The sequence below is a fragment of the Mirounga leonina genome, unplaced genomic scaffold (assembly GCF_011800145.1).
Source record: "Mirounga leonina isolate KUSES-001 unplaced genomic scaffold, KU_Mleo_1.0 Mir_92, whole genome shotgun sequence".
Lineage (NCBI taxonomy): Eukaryota > Metazoa > Chordata > Mammalia > Carnivora > Phocidae > Mirounga > Mirounga leonina.
This window is the reverse complement of record NW_023270852.1, coordinates 12,822,150-12,840,328: the sequence shown is the minus strand read 5'-3', so window position 1 is coordinate 12,840,328 and position 18,179 is coordinate 12,822,150. Positions and strand designations below refer to the sequence as shown.

At 46.4% G+C, this 18,179-nt stretch overlaps 2 protein-coding genes across 6 annotated transcripts in view; one reads left to right on the top strand and one right to left on the bottom strand.

Moving 5' to 3' along the window:
- CLPB (caseinolytic mitochondrial matrix peptidase chaperone subunit B) overlaps positions 1 to 18,179 on the top strand; it is a 162,215-nt gene that overhangs the window by 61,290 nt on the left and 82,746 nt on the right. For all 5 annotated transcript variants that reach the window (XM_034995491.1, XM_034995494.1, XM_034995492.1 and 2 more), the window contains one exon: positions 12,211 to 12,339. In XM_034995491.1, the coding sequence (XP_034851382.1) occupies positions 12,211 to 12,339 (129 nt within the window). The remainder of the gene's footprint in view (positions 1 to 12,210; positions 12,340 to 18,179) is intronic.
- Positions 1,683 to 3,003, bottom strand: LOC118004243 (heterogeneous nuclear ribonucleoprotein A1-like). The gene has a single exon (XM_034995497.1). The coding sequence runs from the start codon at positions 2,986 to 2,988 to the stop codon at positions 2,026 to 2,028; it is 963 nt and encodes a 320-aa protein (XP_034851388.1). The 5' UTR covers positions 2,989 to 3,003; the 3' UTR covers positions 1,683 to 2,025.

Genomic DNA, 18,179 nt, shown 5'->3' with positions numbered 1-18,179 from the left:
TGGGGGCACCTGGCTGGCTCAGTCGGTGAAGCGTGCAACTCTTGATCTCAGGGTTGTAAGTTCGAGCCCCACTTTGGGTGTAGAGAGTACCTAAAATAAAATATTTTTTTAAAAGGCGGGGATGCGGGGGAGGTCCTGGGCCAGAGAGGATGCCACTGTCTGGCATCACAGGCAGGATCAACAACCTATCGTCTTAAAGCTCCAACCTTTCTGTTCTCCCCCTTCCCTTTCATGAGGATGAGAGAAAATGAATTTGGGGTCCTTAGGAGAAGGCTGCCCTTAATGTGCCTTCAGTAGAGTAAGTGCTGACTAGTCCTCCCTTTAATTCTTCAAACCTTTTCTGAGCTCCTACTAGAAGGGAATAAAGAGTCCTGTTCTTGAGAAATTTTCCAGTCCATGGGCAGAAAAAGTGGTGTCTGTGAGAACCATTTTCAACTAGGGTCTCATCTTCCATCCATAGGCCAGCCTAGATGGTCATGAGTGCCATCTCTGTAGGAAGGATAAAAAGATCTGTAAGACACTGTATCTATCCTTCAAGAACCCATTTCCTTCTTGGGGAGACAAGCTTACCATCCACTCACTAAGGAAGTATTTATCAAGCACCTGCCATGTTCAAGAATATACACATGAGGCACTCTGTGAACACATAAGGCTATGTAAAAGAGAATGTTAACTAATTTGATGTGAACTAGATATTACTTGAATGCATAGAGGAAAGGGAGATCAGTGAAAATCAGACTGCTTGAGTTATAAAGGATGGGTAACATGTAGATAAAAAAAAGGAATAATGAAGTCATGTAATCACATAGAGAAAAGAGTACAAGCCTTGGAGCTAAACAGAGCAGCTTGGTCACTGAGTATCAGTGACCTGAAACAAGCTACATAACTCTGTAAGTCATGGTTTCTTCATTAATTAAATAGGAATAATAATAATAATAAGAGCCTAGTATGGTTCTTGGGAGGAAAACAGTTGTAAAGTTCCTAGCACAGAACCTGGCACATAGTAAGTGCTCAATAAATGGAGGCTATTATTTGCTTACTTCTCCAAGAGTTATGTATTTATTAATCTGAGTATTGGAGAAAGACTCTTAGTCCTGGGATATTAGGCATCAGGACTCACCTGTGACTCTCTACTGAGTATGAAATGGGCACCCTGCAATGAGCCTGACATATTCTACAGTGCTAGTGTGAGAGGCAATTCTGGCCAGAGTGAGAGTGTCGCATCAGGAAGAGGAAAGGGCACAATAATAAATCTATTACCATTACTGAGTACCTACTGCATGCCAAGCAGTGTGCTCACCTCCTTACATACATTTTTTTTAAATATAATAGCCTTGTTGAGATCTAATTCACATACTGTGTAGTTCAGTCTTTTAAAGTGTGTAAGTTGGGCCTGGCTTAGTTGGTTGAGTGTCTGACTCATGATCTTGGCTCAGGTTGTGATCTCAGGATCCTGGGATTGAGCCCTGCATTGGGCTCCATGCTCAGCCGGGAGTTTGCTTGAGATTTTCTCTCTCCCTCTGCCCCGCCCCCGTTCCCCCGCTCATACTCATGCGTGCATGCATGCGCGCGCTCTCTCTCTCAAATCTTTTTTAAAAAGTGTGTAAGTCAGTGGTTTATGGTATATTCACAAGAGTTGTGCATCTATCACCACAGTCAGTTTTAGAACCTTTTTTTTTTTTAAAGACACATTTATTCAGCGTCGTGATCAGATTATTACATTTAGCAATCAACAGCATGGGTGCAAAAAAAAAAAAAAAAAAACTACATTAAAACCCTTTGTTGGAATGCTTTACACTTTCCACAGAACAGAAACTAAAATAACCTGTAATACAATTAGTCACAAATACAGTCCTCGAGTTTTTTGCCCGTACACATGAGTATTGTCTAAAACATGTCTTCTTTGTAGCAGCTAGGCCCTGCCACCACTGTGCTTGGCCGAGTTCATAAATCTGTTGTAACCTGTAGCTTCCCTGTCACTTCTCTGGCTCTCCTCTCCTGCTAAGCTTTGTTTCCTGGCAGTAATTAAAACCTTCTGCTGCTACCATAGCTACTGCTGCTGCTGGAACCACCACAGCCACCTTGGTTTCGTGGTTTGGCAAAGTATTGGCCTCCACCACCATAGGGACCAGAGCTTCTGCCTCCAAAATTTCCTCCTTTCATGGGTCCAGAATTTGAGGATTGATTGTTGTAATTGCCAAAATCATTATAGCTTCCACCACCTCTAAAGTTGCTTCCATCATTACCAAATCCATTATAGCCATCCGCACTGCCACCATATCCACCACCACCTCGACTGCCACCAAAGCCACCTCGACCACTGAAGTTCCGTCCACGACCAAAGTTGTCATTCCCACCAAAACCACCTCCACGACCACCACCAAAGTTTCCAGAACCACTTCGACCTCTTTGGCTGGATGAAGCACTAGCCATCTCTTGTTTAGATAGGGCTTTCCTTACTTCACAGTTGTGGCCATTCACAGTATGGTATTTTTGAATGACAATCTTGTCTACAGAGTCATGGTCATCAAATGTTACAAAAGCAAAACCTCTTTTTTTGCCACTGCCTCGGTCAGTCATGATCTCGATCACTTCAATTTTCCCATACTGTTCAAAATAATCTCTTAGATGATGTTCTTCAGTGTCTTCTTTAATGCCACCAACAAAAATCTTTTTCACAGTTAAGTGGGCACCAGGTCTTTGAGAATCTTCTCTTGAGATAGCCCTCTTTGGTTCCACAACTCTTCCATCCACCTTGTGTGGCCTCGCATTCATGGCTGCATCCACCTCCTCCACAGTGGCATACGTGACAAACCCAAAGCCTCTGGAGCACTTGGTATTTGGATCTCTCATTACCGCACAGTCCGTAAGCATTCCCCATTGCTCAAAGTGGCTCCTCAGACTCTCATCGGTTGTTTCAAAGCTCAAACCTCTGATGAAGAGCTTCCGCAGCTGTTCAGGCTCTTTGGGAGACTCTGACTTAGACATGACGGCGGTGGGAGGGGAGACTTTAACGATGCTTACTCGGTGGCGTCCACGGACAGAAAGCCAGTTTTAGAACGTTTTTATCACTCCATAAAGAAACTCCATTCCCCGTTTCCTCTCATTTCCTACTAGACAGCCACTAATCTACTTAGTTTCTAAGATTTGCATATTCTGGGCATTTCATATAAATGGAGTCATACAATACATGATCTTTGGACTGCTTTCACTTAGCATGTTTTCAGGGTACATTCATGTTGTAACATGTATTAGTACTTCATTCCTTTTTCATAGATGAATAATAGTTCTTTAATGGATATACCAAATTTCATTTCTCCATTCATCAGTTGAGGGATATTTGGGTTGTTTCTATATTTGGCTATTATGAATAATACTGCTGTGAACATTTGTGTACAAGTTTTTGTGTGACTATAGTGATTTCAGTTTTCTTTATTTTTTTTTTTAAGAATTTATTTATTTATTTGACAGAGAGTGAGAGCAGGAACACAAGCAGGGTGAGTGGGAGAGGGAGAAGCAGGCTTCCCGCCGAGCAGAAAGCCCGATGTGGGGCTCAGTCCCAGGACCCTGGGATCATGACCTGAGCCAAACGCAGATGCTTAACAACTGAGCCACCCAGGCACCCCAGTTTTCTTAACTTTATACCTAGCAGTAGAATTGCTTGGTCATAGGATAACTCTGTTAACCTTTTGAGGAACTGCTAGACTGTTTTCCAAAGAGGCTGCACCATTTTACATTCCCACCAGCCACGTAGGAGGGGTCCAACTTTTCTGCATCCTCCCCAGCTCTTGTTACTGCCTATCTTTTTTACTTTGGCCATCCTGGTGGATATGAAGTTGTTTCTTGTTGTGGTTCAGATTTGCGTTTCCCTGATGGCTAATGATGTTGACCGTCTTTTCATGTGCCTTTTGGCCATTTGTACATCTACTCAGATTCCCTGATCTATTTTTTAATTGGGTTTGCCATTGAGTCTTGCAAGGTAGGTGATGATATCTATTTTGCAGATGAGGAAACAAATTCTCAGAGATGTTAAGTATTTTGATCAAAATTGCACAGTGACTTTTGCTCCTCAGTCTCACTCACTCCGACCTCTGTTCTTTCTAATGCACACTGCTGCCTCCTGAGGATTCATGGTAGGATCACCAGGGTCCTCTTACGGGGGTTTTGACAGCAGGAAGGGAGTAGTTGAAAGTCTATTTGGAGACATTAACTAGGACTAGGTAGGAAAAGCCTCTGAAAGTCAAACAGAGGAATATGGATATATTACAGCTCCAGGTCTGGAAAAATGGCCGTTTCCTAGGGACTGGCCATTTCCTGTGCCCCTGACTCTACCGCATCATCTTTGATTTTCACAGTAACCCAGTTCATAGATATTAATGTTTCCATTTTACCAATGATGAATTTGAGGCCCAGAAGGATGAAGTAACTTCCCAGAGTCATCAGAATTAAAATGTGGTTCTCTCCAACTCAAAATTCTGAACTCTTTCCTGCTAGAGATATTTTATAAAAGATTTTTTTTCCAGTGTTACGTGTAGCATTTACAAGCTTTTGAGGTCATGGCCCAGCCCATGGAAAGTACTTAATTAATGGTTGGTGGGTGAATGAGGAGACAGACAGGAGTGTATGGTGTAGAAGGACCTAATTCCAACTGGGATTCCGGGGGGCAGAAGGATGTATAAGTGAGATATTGGAGGTCTCATCCCAAGGCTTAGTGTCCTGGGGGTTTGCTCTAAGTTTCTAAACATGAGGCCTCGGAAGAGTGTTCTGATGCCCAGACATCCTTAGCTTCCTGGGAGCAGGACGAGGCAGGTGGAAGTGGTATGGGTGTGACTAGCCTTGCATCTTTCTCGTGTTCATCACAAGAACATTAGAGTGGGAAGGACGCTCAGAGACCATCTAGCTTGGTGCTGCTCTGGTACATTCCCAGGCCCTGCCTACTGAACATTGCTGAGATGTGGGCCCAAGAATCAACAATTTTTACAAGTTACCCGGGTGATTTTGTTCCCAATAAAGTTTAAGGACCATTGGTGTAGAAAAAACCTCTTCAACTTGAAAAATAGTGAGTCTGGGGCACAGAGGGATTGAAATGCCTTCCAAGCTAGTGAATGCGTCATTTTTTTTTTTTTTTAAGATTTTATTCATTCATTTGAGAGACAATGAGATAGAGAGAGAGCATGAGAGGGGGGAAGGTCAGAGGGAGATGCAGACTCCCTGCCGAGCAGGGAGCCCGATGCGGGACTCGATCCAGGGACTCCAGGATCATGACCTGAGCCGAAGGCAGTCGCTTAACCAACTGAGCCACCCAGGCGCCCGGGAACGAGTCATTTTTGAATCCAGTTCTCTCATCTCCTGATCTCTTGTTTTTGCTGTTCGCCATGTTGCTTAATTCCTTAACAAAAAACCATTGTGTGCCCATAGCTTTCAGGATAGAATCCAAACCCCTCTAAGAGTCAGGCCTCTGCCTCCCTGGGCGACCTCCTCTCTGCCTACAGCACCCTAGGCTCACTGAGAGACTCAGTTTCTTGAAGGGAAAGGTAGTGGAGTCTTCACCCTCTGGCTTTTGCAAACACCACGTTTTTCCCTAGAATGCCCTTCTTCCCGTCTCCACCTGGCAAGATCTCCCTCATCCTCAAGACAGTTCTCCTGAGTGATTCCTCTCAAAGCCACATGATGTGTGCCCCGCCTCTGCTGCCATCAGACTGTGTGTGTGTGACTCTCATAGCACCTACTGTTCCAGGCTGCTCAGTGGTAGTATGTTTCATGGACAGGCAGGTGGATAAAGGTTCTCGTGTGTTCATCGCCGAAGCTGCGTAAAATACTGACATGATGCTGTATGAAATACATACAGAAAATGTTATGAACTAGTTACTGTCATCCATGAGGAGCCTAGGATCTAACTGGGGAGTCAGAGGGAAATTTTAATGCAAGAAAGTATTGCAAGAGGTGTTGGACAGTAAAGAATTAACTGGTAAATGAGTACACATAATCAACACAACAGGCATCCAGGGCAGAGCTGGGGGGAAAGGACTTCCTGGAAGAGGAGGCTTGGACAGGACTTGAAAGAACAGGGAGGATTTGGAGAGGAAAGAGGGGTTTCCAGGCTGTGGAAGGAAATGAAGGGCCTTGCCCTCCCTGAGGATGGTCTCATGGTGACCGCTCACAGGGAGTCTCCCTCTTGCCCCATCCTCTGCCCAAAGAGAAACACAAGAGGCAGAGCTGACAGCGCCCGCAGAAGCTGACGAGGTAGCCCGTGCATGCTGGCAGGACGGTAGCTGTCTCAGGTTGTAGTGAGGTTTTAAAGCGGTAGTAGATACAGAAGATCTTGAGGGAGAGGAAGCAAAGAGCCCCGAGGCTTCTTCCCCAAGACTCTTGATAAAAATTTAACCCAGATCCTGAGCTTCAAGCTAGGTCGGCCCACCCTAGTTTATGTGAGACTTGAGCCTGTGGGCGCTGACAGAAGCTGGGCATGGAGAAGTACAGAGGACAGAGCCAGGCAGGCTCTGGATCTGGTGCTGTCCACCACCAGTTAGCAGTGCAGGTTGGGCAGGCCACCCAGCCTCTTTACCTCTGTCTTTAATCTGTTGAATAGAGAAAACAGTATCTGTCCTAAGTTGTCCTAGGGTGAGTAAACAATCACATTGAAGTGCTCTCTAAACCAAAAAATGCGGCACAAAAGGAAGGGGTTATTCTCGCACCTGTTAGAGTAGTCGGACAGGTTCTCTCTCATGGAGACACACTCACATCTTTAAAGGCAAAGGCACTGCTAGGCCCTCCAGGACATTAGATGGCACAAGTTCCTGGGAGTGGCACTCGTCACTAGGGTTGTCTTTCCTCTGCACAAGGCAGCAGTAATCAAGCTTTTGTTATCCAGAGACCACCCATCTTGCCTCATACACCTTTTTTCGAAGTCTCCCCCAGTAGACTTTGCAAATGAGGACAAGTGCCATGTCTGGTTCATGTCTGTGTCCCCAGTGCTTAACCCAAGAGAGAGAGTGGCATTAGTAAATGTTTGTGGTGATGTTTAAAAAAACCTATTATCAAAAAAAATAAACCTGTTATCAGATTTGATTCTCATAGTATTTAAATATTTAGTATTTCTCAAATTATTTCTTATCATACCCATTTTACAGCTAGAAGAACTTAGTAAGTGGCAGAGCTTAGATTCCGGACTGTAAGACCTTAAATCACTGTTTGTCATTGTGGGAGGCGGTTACTTTTTTTTGCAGTTTCAGCAGGGCTGGCAAGTGGCCAGGGCTACATGATGGGCTTTGGGGACTGCTTTCACCCCTGCGGACTCCTTGGCACTACTGCTGACTTAAGGGAATCCTGCAGAGAGCACATCAGGCACGTGCTTGCGACAGCACCCAGGCATAGACTTTGCACCATCAAAAGGCAGAGGTGGGAGCAGAAGGATGACAGTGCGATGCGTTGTCATCTCCCTGTGGTCAGAGGGGCGAAGAGACACGGATGGCTGGCTTAGAGGAGAAGCAGGAGCCTGAGCTCGTCTCACCCTGTGCTGGAGATAGGCTAGTAAATGGCTTCATTGGAAAAGGGTCAGTTCAGTGGCTGAGGATCGGCTGTAAACACGGGGCCTCAAAAGACCACCTTGGTGGGCAGCTGGTGAGCCGGTCTTGGATGAGTCCCTTTAGCTTCCGTGGACTGACTGACTTTTCCTCAGTGAGAGTGAGTAAATATGTGACGGCGCGTGCTGCACCACTCCCCACACCTCCTTTCCGCCTTTAGCTACTTTTTTTGGATAGAGAATAGTATGACCTCAATGATCTGGGGGCTTCAGCAAGATCTTCTGGGACAGGCTTCTCAAACTGGGTGTTGTGAAGAAAAGGGCTTACTGCTAAGAGCACAGAATGGGCCTAGCTGACCTGGACTAGGTCCTAGCTCCCACACTAACTGATTACAGCACCCTGCTCAACTTCAGTTTTCTCATCTGTAACATGACAACAGCTTCTACGTCACAGGGTTATTCTAAAATAAAGAAAGAAAGGAAAATGCTCTTTCACAGGTGATTGTAATGCACTACTCAGTCCCAAAGAGTGTTCTGGGGAACACTAGTACTGCAGGATTTTAACAAGGACAAGGTAGAAAGAGGCTGTCAAACAGGAAACTGCTGACTAATACCAAATTAAACAGCTGGTTCTTACTCAGCACTGTGCCTTTCAGAAGGGAAAAGTGTATGCAGGATTTCCCAAATGGAACCACTTTTCACAGAGATAATGCACTTTTGGAAGCACAAGACCAAACAGGAAGGATAATAGCTGACATTTACTGACTGAAAGTACTGTATGCCAGGCACTGTTCCAAGCCCCTTTACTCAAAGTGTCTTTTTTAATCCTTACAACATCCCATGAGAGGCTACTGTTATCTCCATTTACCAATAAAGAAACTTGGCACAGAGAGGTTAGGTAATTTACCCAAGATTACACCGTCAGTAAGTTCAGAACTGGGATCCAAACACCAGGGTCTGGCTCCTGAGCTCACTTATTTAACAGCCACACTCTAAAACAAGGTAATACTAGGACTTTATTTATGTATTGTGTATTCATTAGCTAATTCAACAAGTATTTGTGAAGCCCATATTTATGCCCAGACACCATACTGGACACTGAAGATACAATTATAAGGGCAGTCACACTTCCTGTCCTCAGTGAGCATTTGGTCTGGTACGGAACATAGTCAAGTAAACAAATGATTGCAACAGAATAAATACTGTAATTGGGAGGTGCCTAAGGTGCTAGGGGAGCTCTTGGGAGGAATAACTGCCTCAAACTTAGGAAGAATCACTGCAGGAAGTGACTTCTAATCAGAAGGCCTAAAATGAATTGGAGTTAGTCAACCGAAGGCATGGGAGAGGGGAAAACATTCCAGGCAGTGGAATAGTATTTGCAAAACCTCAGAGGCAAGAAAGCACATTAGGAAGGGGATAGTTGAGAGATGAGACCTCAGAGGTGAGCAGGAACCCTCCTCATAGACATTCCTTATTAGCTGGGCTATGATGCTGGCACTCTGCTGACACTTGTCCCTGAACCAAATAACCCCAGCCATGTTCCTTAAGTTCATCTGCTTTTTATGGTAAGCACCCAGCGTATAGCTCTGTCATTGTGTTTACGGAACAGTGTTATAATTTGTCTGTTCCGGATTCTTGCATTAGACTATTAACTTCTTAAAGTCAGGAACCCTGTCTTATTCATTAGTATGTCTCCAGAAGCTATCACTATGCAGTGATGCTCAGTAAGTGTTGTTTGTTGAATGAATGATGTGTTTTCTTTATAAAATGGATTATATCCTTCCTGCTTTCTTGAGCCAACTATCACTTTTCCTCAGGTTCATCATTATATCCAGCAGTTAATGTCCTATGTGGCAGTTCATTGGTGCCCTTAGGGGCTTTTGAGGTGCTGTATTCTGTGACTTCCTCTTTCAGCTTTTGATTGTGCTGTTCTTTTCCCTTCCTGCCTAGCCAGCACTTGATTGTAATCAATTTGCTGGATTCTGAAGCCTCCTCCCCAGCCTTCTTGTTTGTTTCTCCTGATCTGCAGTGGGCTGGAAATAAGATCACTTACCATGATTTGATAAGACTGTGACTAAGAGTTAGTAATCTCTGAGTTAGGTCCTAAAAAGCCCTCGTATGGGAAAAAAGCAGATGCACATGGGACTCATCTGTTAGCTACTCAGAGGCCTTCTTCCTGTTCTCCCTGCTCCGGGAAACGTCAGATAACACTCAGGGGTTGGGGGAGGTGGTCAGTCTGGAGAGCCTCTGTGTGGTGCAGAAGAGCTGATCTACCTTTGTTTGACTAAACTACAGGAAAGTCTGTTCTTCACCTACACACTCCACCAACTTCATTCTGGCCAAACACTTGAAACGCTTCCACCTAAGCTAACTTACCAGAGGCTAGCTACAAACCTCAGGCCAATCTCTCTTAAGCCAAGTTCCACCAAGAGTGTATTGTACCTTCATTTGAGCAGAGAAAGAAGAGGCAGTAGGAACCAAGGCTGAGACCAGAATATCTGGTCTCTGGGCTCTGATTCCCTCGTTTGCAAAATTAGAGTGACAACATGATATGATGTAAAGAAAGAGCACTCAGATTAGATCTGGGTTCTTATTGTCACTCAACTACTCACTCACTATGTGACCTCTGTTCCTCATCTGTACAATGGGAATTATAATACCTACTATATAAGGTGGTTGGAAGAATTAAATAGATTGTGTGGCGTGACCATGCCAGGCATAGAGTAGAAGGTCAGCAGGTGACGTCAGCTAGTATTAGGAAGAGACGTGACAGTCTTCTCGTTTGGGGAACTTTTAAATAGGAGATCCAGTTTCTCAGGAGGGGAAATACATAGACTCCATTCCATGACCACTTGGAAAAGAATGATTTAGAACTGGTATGGTGTGGGGCGCCTGGGTGGCTCAGTCGGTTAAGTGTCGGCCTTAGCCTGGGGTCATGATCCCAGGGTCCTGGGATGGAGCCCCGCATCAGACTCCCTGCTTAGCAGGGAGCCTGCTTCTCCCTCTCCCTCTCCCTCTCCCTCTCCCTTTGCTTGTGCTCTCTCTCTCTGTCAGATGAATAAAATCTTAAAAAAAAGAAAGAAAGAAAGAAAGAATATGGTACTTTTAGCTACCTAGTCAAGGTTACCTCTTGACTAAATTATACCCTTTATCCAGCAGGAGGTAAGAGGAGTCTACCTTTGCAGACTCTGTGCCGTGGGCTGGGGGGAAAGTGGGTACAGGTAGGTAGGACCCAAATTCTGCCCTCAACAAATGGAGCTCAGGATAGAACATAAGACAGTAATTCCAGTAATTTCTACATGAGGCAGAAAGAAACCCTATCTGTGCAGGATAAATATTTTTCTATGGGGTTTCATCTCCAAGGCAGGGCCCCAGAGGTGGGGTAACCATCCAGTTTATTGTCCAAACTGGGACTGTCCAGGACAGTAGGCATAAACCAGACCCATCCAGGGTGAACCGGGACATATGTGGTTACCCAACCCAGAGGGTCCTATAAAAGTGATGGAACTAGTCTTAGGCTCTTTTGTTTTTTTGTTTTGTTTTGTTTTTAAGATTTTATTTATTTATTTGACAGAGAGAGAGCACAGGTAGGCAGAGCGGCAGGCAGAGGGAGAGGGAGAAGCAGGCTCTCCGCTGAGCAGGGAGCCCCATGTGGGGCTCGATCCCAGGACCTCGAGATCACGACCCGAGCCGAAGGCAGATGCTCAACTGACTGAGCCACCCAGGCGCCTTTATTAAATTGGAGAGAGTCATGAATATTAGCACTAGAGTGAACTGGGGGTTTTTGGTTCTTTGACCACATGAAATGCTTGTTCTTCTTACGCTCAAAAAAAAAATGTTCACAATAGATTATTAAAGGTAAAAAAAATTACAAAATTGCAATATAGTATGCTCTAATTTTGAAGGACAGATATGCATGAGAGATATATATGTGCTTTGTAGGATTTGTATGTAGGAGATACATATACATACATGCTTATATATACATATATAGAGAGAGATACCAAAATATTAAATGTAGTTTCTTGAGTTGCTGAGGTGTTGATACCTTTTCTACTTTGTACTATTCTGTGGTTTCAAATTTTTAATGGCTTTTAAAAATTAAGAAGGTTCTTTACAAAATACTTCTGAATACTCACTAGATTGTGAACACCTTCGAAATAAAGGGGTATGTAACTGTTCTGCTAGGAACAGCCTCTTTCCCTCACCGACCTACCATCCCCTAGCCAACCCCCTAGCCTTCTTTCTTCACCTGACAACTTCTCTTCACCCTTCAAGACTCTCATCTCTTGGGATACTCTCTTCATGCCCACACTGAGCTAAGCTCCCCTCCGCCTTTCTGTCATCCTGTTATAACTCTAATATAGCATTTATCTCAAATAGCACTTTACACGTCTGTTTTTGTCTGCTTCCTTCATCAGACTGAGTCAGAGACCAGATCTGATTCATTTCTGCGTCTCCAAATGAATCCTAACACATAATAGATGTCAGGAAACATTTGTGAACTAACTGGCCTTGTTTTACCCCCTCTTGCCCTGCACGGATGGCCCAGCACATAGTAGGTGCATTATATGTGTAGTAAGCATGTACATGAGTGAGGGAGGGAAGTAAAACACCAAGAGAAAGGTGAGATTGGTGGCTCCTGGCATTTGTTGCTAATGGGAGGGTTTGTGTTGCTGTCCCCCCAGTCCTGGTCACCCGAGAGGATGACTTCAACAACCGGCTGAACAACCGTGCCAGCTTCAAGGGCTGCACAGCCCTGCACTATGCTGTCCTTGCTGATGACTACCGCACTGTCAAGGAGCTGCTTGATGGAGGTGAGCGCATGGGTGAATGGCGCTGGGGTTCGGCAGGGAAAGAGTACTTGGCAGCCTCTCCACTCTGGAAAATCCATGCCTCCCCAGAGCTCTGTTACCCTTCCAGAGCTGGAAGTGCCTCGAGGGTGGCTCCAGCCCGTGAGAGTGGCTCTGGGATGTGTGATTTGCCTCGTGTGTGTCACACACCACAGCATCCTGCCTATCTGCATGTGCTCTGAGTTTTCTTGGTTGTGCGTCTCCCCAAAATTGTCCTCTCTTCTCCCCTGTCACCTCTAGAGCAGGGCTAGTAGAACAAGGAGGGAGGCCCTTCAAGTCTGTACCGATGCAGGTCTCAAAGACATTCTCCTTGATCCCATCTCCCCTCCTCAGTCTAAATTAGGCCCCTTTCATTACTCTGGATCATGGCATGCTCTTCTTTCCCATCATCGCTCTTGTCACAATCTGGAATTATTTTCATGAGTTCAGTAGCCTTCTCCCTAACTTGACTCACTCCCTAAAGACCACTGATTTGTCCCCAGCACCTAGTACGGTACCTGACATACAGTAAGCACTCAATAAATCTTTGTTCACTGATTGAATACCCTTCCTTTGGAGAGTATTGGTTTAATTGGAGGGGCAGTATGTACCATCCCTCAATTCAGGCTGGGCTCATCCTATGTAAGTCTGGTACAGAGTTACCTGCCACCCTGCCAGATACTTCCCAAGCTGTCACTTTCCCTCCCACTTCCCCTTATCCCATTCTGGCCTCGCCTTGGGGTAGGAAAAGAAGCATCTTACCTAGAGTGTCATGCCCAGGCCTCTGAATAAGTATGGCACATGACTGCCTGTTTATGCCCTTGCTGCCACTCCTTGAGGGCCTAGGGGCCCTCTCTTGGGCCTGGATACCAAGGTCCTCCTTGTCGGTGGTCATTTTCCATAGAGCCTGGGAGCTGGAAGGGGCCTCAGAAGTTCTCTGAGTCACCCTGATTGCCTGCTTCCCCTCCTCCTGGCAGGAACCTTCAACAGCCGGCAGGCTGGCCTTTCCTTGGACCGTGGCAGGGACTGAGGGAACCCTACTTCTTCCCCAGGAGTCCATTCCATTTTAGTTCTTCTCTAACTGGTTAAAACATCTTTTTCCAAATACACTGTGATTTTGTTCTCTAACTTCTGCCAACTGTCCTCTGCAGCTGAATCACTTTTTCAAAATCCAGTATTCAAAGAAAGTTCTTTCAGTTCCAGAGCCCTTGCTTCCACAGCCTAACATTCCGAGATCATGTTCTAGTCCTTGCCATGTGATTGGGCTGGAGGGGTTTACCAGTAATCCCCAAATCCTGCCACCTTCTGTCAGCCACAGCCATGCTGGCTTAGAACCTATGCCTGGCCCATATCCCCAAGCCTAGGCAGCCTGCCCCAGAGCAGCAGAGTATGCCTGGGTCTGGGGCATGAACACTGAGAGGTGTAGGTCTGCTCATGGATGTGGTGACAGTGCCGGGAATGATTGATGCTTTCAGAGCAAGAACTCACTGCTCTCAGAAGCGGAGACTTAGAAAACGTCTCCAAGCAAGATGCTACTTAGATCTCAGGCAAGACATTTGCAGCTAAGAATTGGAGCATTCACCGTGGGGCTTCTTTCTGCCAAGCCTTAAAATCAATCAGTACTCCCAGCCATTGTCCAGTGGTTTACATTCCCTGCTTCCCCTCAGCCCTCAGACAGACAGGGAGTTCAGTCTAAAGAGAGACCCTCACCCAGCCTTCCAGATTGAACACCTTTGAAATGAAGATGCACAGGCCTTTTATGAAGCGTCCCCACCCTCAGCCCCCCAGGCCAAGGTTAGTCCTTTGAGCCGTTCCAGGGGCATGGTTCCTGCCTGTTGACTTGGAACAGATGCCCTTAGCCCCCAACTTTACAGTTCGCCCACCTGCTTTTTTACCCAGCATCCATTTACAACCCCTGCCCTAGCCTCCCAGCCTCAAGGGCCAAAACCATTAACCCACTTATTTCTCCTTTCCCGACCTGAACAAGTGGCCGTCACTCAGGGCCTGCAGGCCTGCCAACTTCTAGCCCCCCTCCGCCCCCCCTTGACCTCTCTTGGTCTGCCTCTGTGTGTGTGACCAGCCAACCGAGAGGCAAGATCCTGCTCCCTTGTCCTAGGGCCTATTGCCAGTCACATTTCCAAAGTCTTCTGACCTCAGCTGACCTCCTCCCGAGGGTTTCAGGGAAGGCAGGCCTTCCTGCCCATCTAGCTTTCTCAGCCTGTATTTGCCCCTGGCTTTGCTGCAGCAACTTAGAGGGAGGCTCTCTGGGAGATCCAAGGCAGGCCTAGGCACAGGGGCAGCCTGTTTTCACGAGGTCCACACAGAACCCTTGTCTTTGAAATTGCTGAGTCCACAGGGCTCTGGGGCCCGCAGATTGTAGAGGGTTAGAGCTAGAGAAGCCAGCCGCTCTTGCCCTCTGGCCAGGGGTCCCCATATGAGAGCTGGGAGGAGGTCCAGGCAGCAGCATCAGTCTATTAATGCAGGCAGTTCTCTGACCCCTTAAGATGCAGCATGGAGTAATAGAAAGGACACTGCAGACTTAGAGTCAGGCCAACCTGGGTTTAAATCCCACCTTCCCCACCTACTAGCTGTATCGCCTTGGATATGTTGCCTTAACTCTCTAGGCTTCAGCCTTCTTCACTGTCAGATAACACCTGGGAAGTATCACAGGGGTAACATGGGGACTAGTGATAATGTCTGTAAAAGCCCCGATACATGGTAGGTGCGCCATGATTAGTCTAAAGAAGTCAAACTCTCCCTCTGACAGCTATAATCCTCCTATTTCCTCCTCATGTAAAACCTGTGCTCCTGCCTAAAGATTCCTTAATTCTCTTTCTGCCAAACTTCTCCACCCTACCTAAAACACCATCGTGTTGCCTCTCTTCTCATCTAGATCTTCGGGCCCTTCAAGGCCTCCCTCTCTCAGGAAGCTTCTCTTGGTGCTCTGGTACACTCTGATAGCGCCACCTCTGAGCTCTTGCAGTGTTGGGCTGGGTGCTTAGCACAGGTCATTTCGTCATCTTTAGGAGGTCCTGTAACATAGTGAAAAGAACACAAGCTTGGGAGTCTGACAGACCTGGGTTTAAATCTCAGCTGTGCATTGTCACTGTGGGCTACGTAGTTGTTATTTCTGAGACCATGGACTTCAGGGCATCCTAGATGGATCAGGCAAATTGACCCTGACCCTGAGAGACTATCAGACTGACAGAGGAGATAGATATGGAAAGCGGTGGTGACAGCTGTGTGGGTGTCTGGCAGGGGACTGGACAGGAGCTCTGGGGACACAAAGAAGGAAATACCCCTGCCTAGTGAGCAGGGAGATGGAGTCAGTTATAGAACGCCTGGGGGTAGGGGGCGGGGTGTGTGTGCACTTAAGCCTTATCATGAAGGTTAATGGGAGTTTGCCAGACAGACTTCTTTGGGTGGGTTCTGAGTTCTGAATTCACGAGTACCAATTTTCTGCTCCTGAGCTCCACACAGAAGTGGAGGTCTTTGTGGTTTTCATTCTGTGAACGTGCTGCTTCTGCCTGTGTTGTTGGCTTATGAGCTGGAAAGTTCTGCCTCAGCACTTGACTGCCAAGTATAAGAAAAGGTTGGAGGGAGGTAGGGAGGGAGAGACAGGATGACTGGGAAGAGGATTTATCAGGGAGGGTGGGGAGCTGCCTCCCTCAAGCCCCTGGAGCTGACTCTCCCAGTATTTCTAGGGCTCTGCAGGGGCTTTCACAACTGTTTCCTCCCAGGGATGTGATCCCACTGCCAGATCCATCCTCCTGAGACATAGTTCCAATCATGGCAGCCTTCCTCGACCGGGATTCCTCCGGAGAATTGAGCCCTGGTGCTCTAAGGCATCCACTGTACACAAGGAATAACTCCTCTCCCAGGCATCTAAAATTGGTACACGTTATGCACCAGTCTTGGGAAAATTGAGAAAATCGTTGCTCAGATAATTTCCTGTATGTGATTCAGAGGAGCAACCCAGTTGAGGAATGCTGCAAGGAGAGAGCATGAACTGTGGAGTCAGGATCTGAATGCAGGCCCTGCCACCAAAGAGCCTGTGATCTTGGGCAAGCTACGGGCTGCTCTGAGGTTCTCTTTCCTCATCTGGAAATGGGAGTGTGCCACCTGCTCTCGATGGTTTTGTCAGGAGTAGGGCATGTGTAGGTTCTACAGAGTAGGCACTTTATAGATAATACCTACTATTATTAACTTCAGAAACACTCAGTGCTTACTTGTTAAAAAATAAATACAAAATAGGGGCACCTGGCTGGCTCAGTCTGTAGAGCATGCAACTCTTGGGGTTGGAGCCTCATGTTGGGTCTGTAGAGATTACTTAAAGACAATAAAATCTTTAAAATAAACACATACATACACACACACACACACATATATATACAAAATATATAAAGAATCCTACCCATCCTAACTTTTTAACCTGATTTTGGTGGTGTTATAGTCTGACCCTCACCTAACTTTTTTCCCACTGCTACCCTAATTTCCAGCTGTACAGTAGTGTTGCCTCAGAGCTCACACCTTGGTGCCTTTACTCATGCAGGTTTTTCTGCCAGTCAGTCCCCATCTTTAATGCCACTTCCCTTCTGAACTCTTCCCTGCTCCCTGGGATTTGGGTCCAGTCCCCTCTTCTAGATTGAGGTAGACTGAGGGCAAGGACGGTGTCTGATTTGCCCCTGCCTCCTTTGCCACGGTGGTCTGCACATAGTTTAGTACATGTTTGGATGCGCTGATAAATCTCTAAGACCACTCTAGATTTTCCGTTTGGGGATGTGGCACCCTTGTTTCCTGGCCCCCTCGTTCTTAGTGTCAGATTGTATCTGGTGTTTTAGAGCTTCACACACGAGCCACCTCTTTGCAGCTATCTTTGCAGTTACAGTACCACTGCCTTTTCAGTGCTCATCACCTCAGAAACATTTGGCCTTTATGAAACCTAATAGCACTTTCCCGAGGGCTTCCCTTAGCCTCTTTTCTTCTACCTGCTTTCATGGCTCTTCCTTGCCCTTCTCTCCCAAGGGCACACAGCTCAGTCCTCAGTGTTACCCAGCCATCATCAGATGAGTCAAATTCCCCACCATCTCTGCCTAAGGCAAAGAGCCTTTCCAGTGCTGACATCTTCCCTTTAAGAGACTGTTAGTTTGTTTTGGGGGCTGGAAACTTAAGAGTTCCATTTCTTGTTCCACTTCACTGTCTGTCCATCTGGCTGTACTGCCAGATGCTGAGGGAGTCGGCTTTGCCTCAGGCTGTCCTCTGGAAACTTCACCCTCTGATTCTTGCTGGCGGTACAAAGAAGGAGAATGAGCACTGGGCTGAAGATCAGATGTTCTGGCTCTGCTACCAGCAAGTCCTTTCTCCTGTAGGCAAATCCTTTCTTCTCCTCAGTAAAATAGAGAAGTTAGAGTAGCTGATCCCATGGACCCCTTCCAGCTCCAGTGTCCTATGTAACCCCTGGCAAGTCTTTTCATTCATTTTTCAAACACTTACTGAGTACCTCTCCTGTCATAGGTCCTACTCTAGGCACCTGGGAAATAAAGACGATCCAGACATGGTCTTTGCCCTTAAGGAACTCATAGTTCAGAGAGGAAATCAGACATTTTAACAAAGAATTGCTATCGGGTATATTAATGGAGATGTATAGGAGGTGCTGAGGGATCACAGAGAAAAGACCTTTCGGTCCCTGGGGAGGGCAGGGAAAGCATGGTGTAGTGGATGGTGCCTGCACTAAGTCTTACAGGATGAATACAAGTTTACCAGGTGGATGAAGGAGAAAGGCAGAGGGAACAGCATCTCCAGAGGCATGGAGTATGAAGCAGCAT

Excerpts from the sequence above, each read along its gene's own strand:
- LOC118004243 (XM_034995497.1), bottom strand. The coding sequence starts at position 2,988 with ATGTCTAAGTCAGAGTCTCCCAAAGAGCCTGAACAGCTGCGGAAGCTC.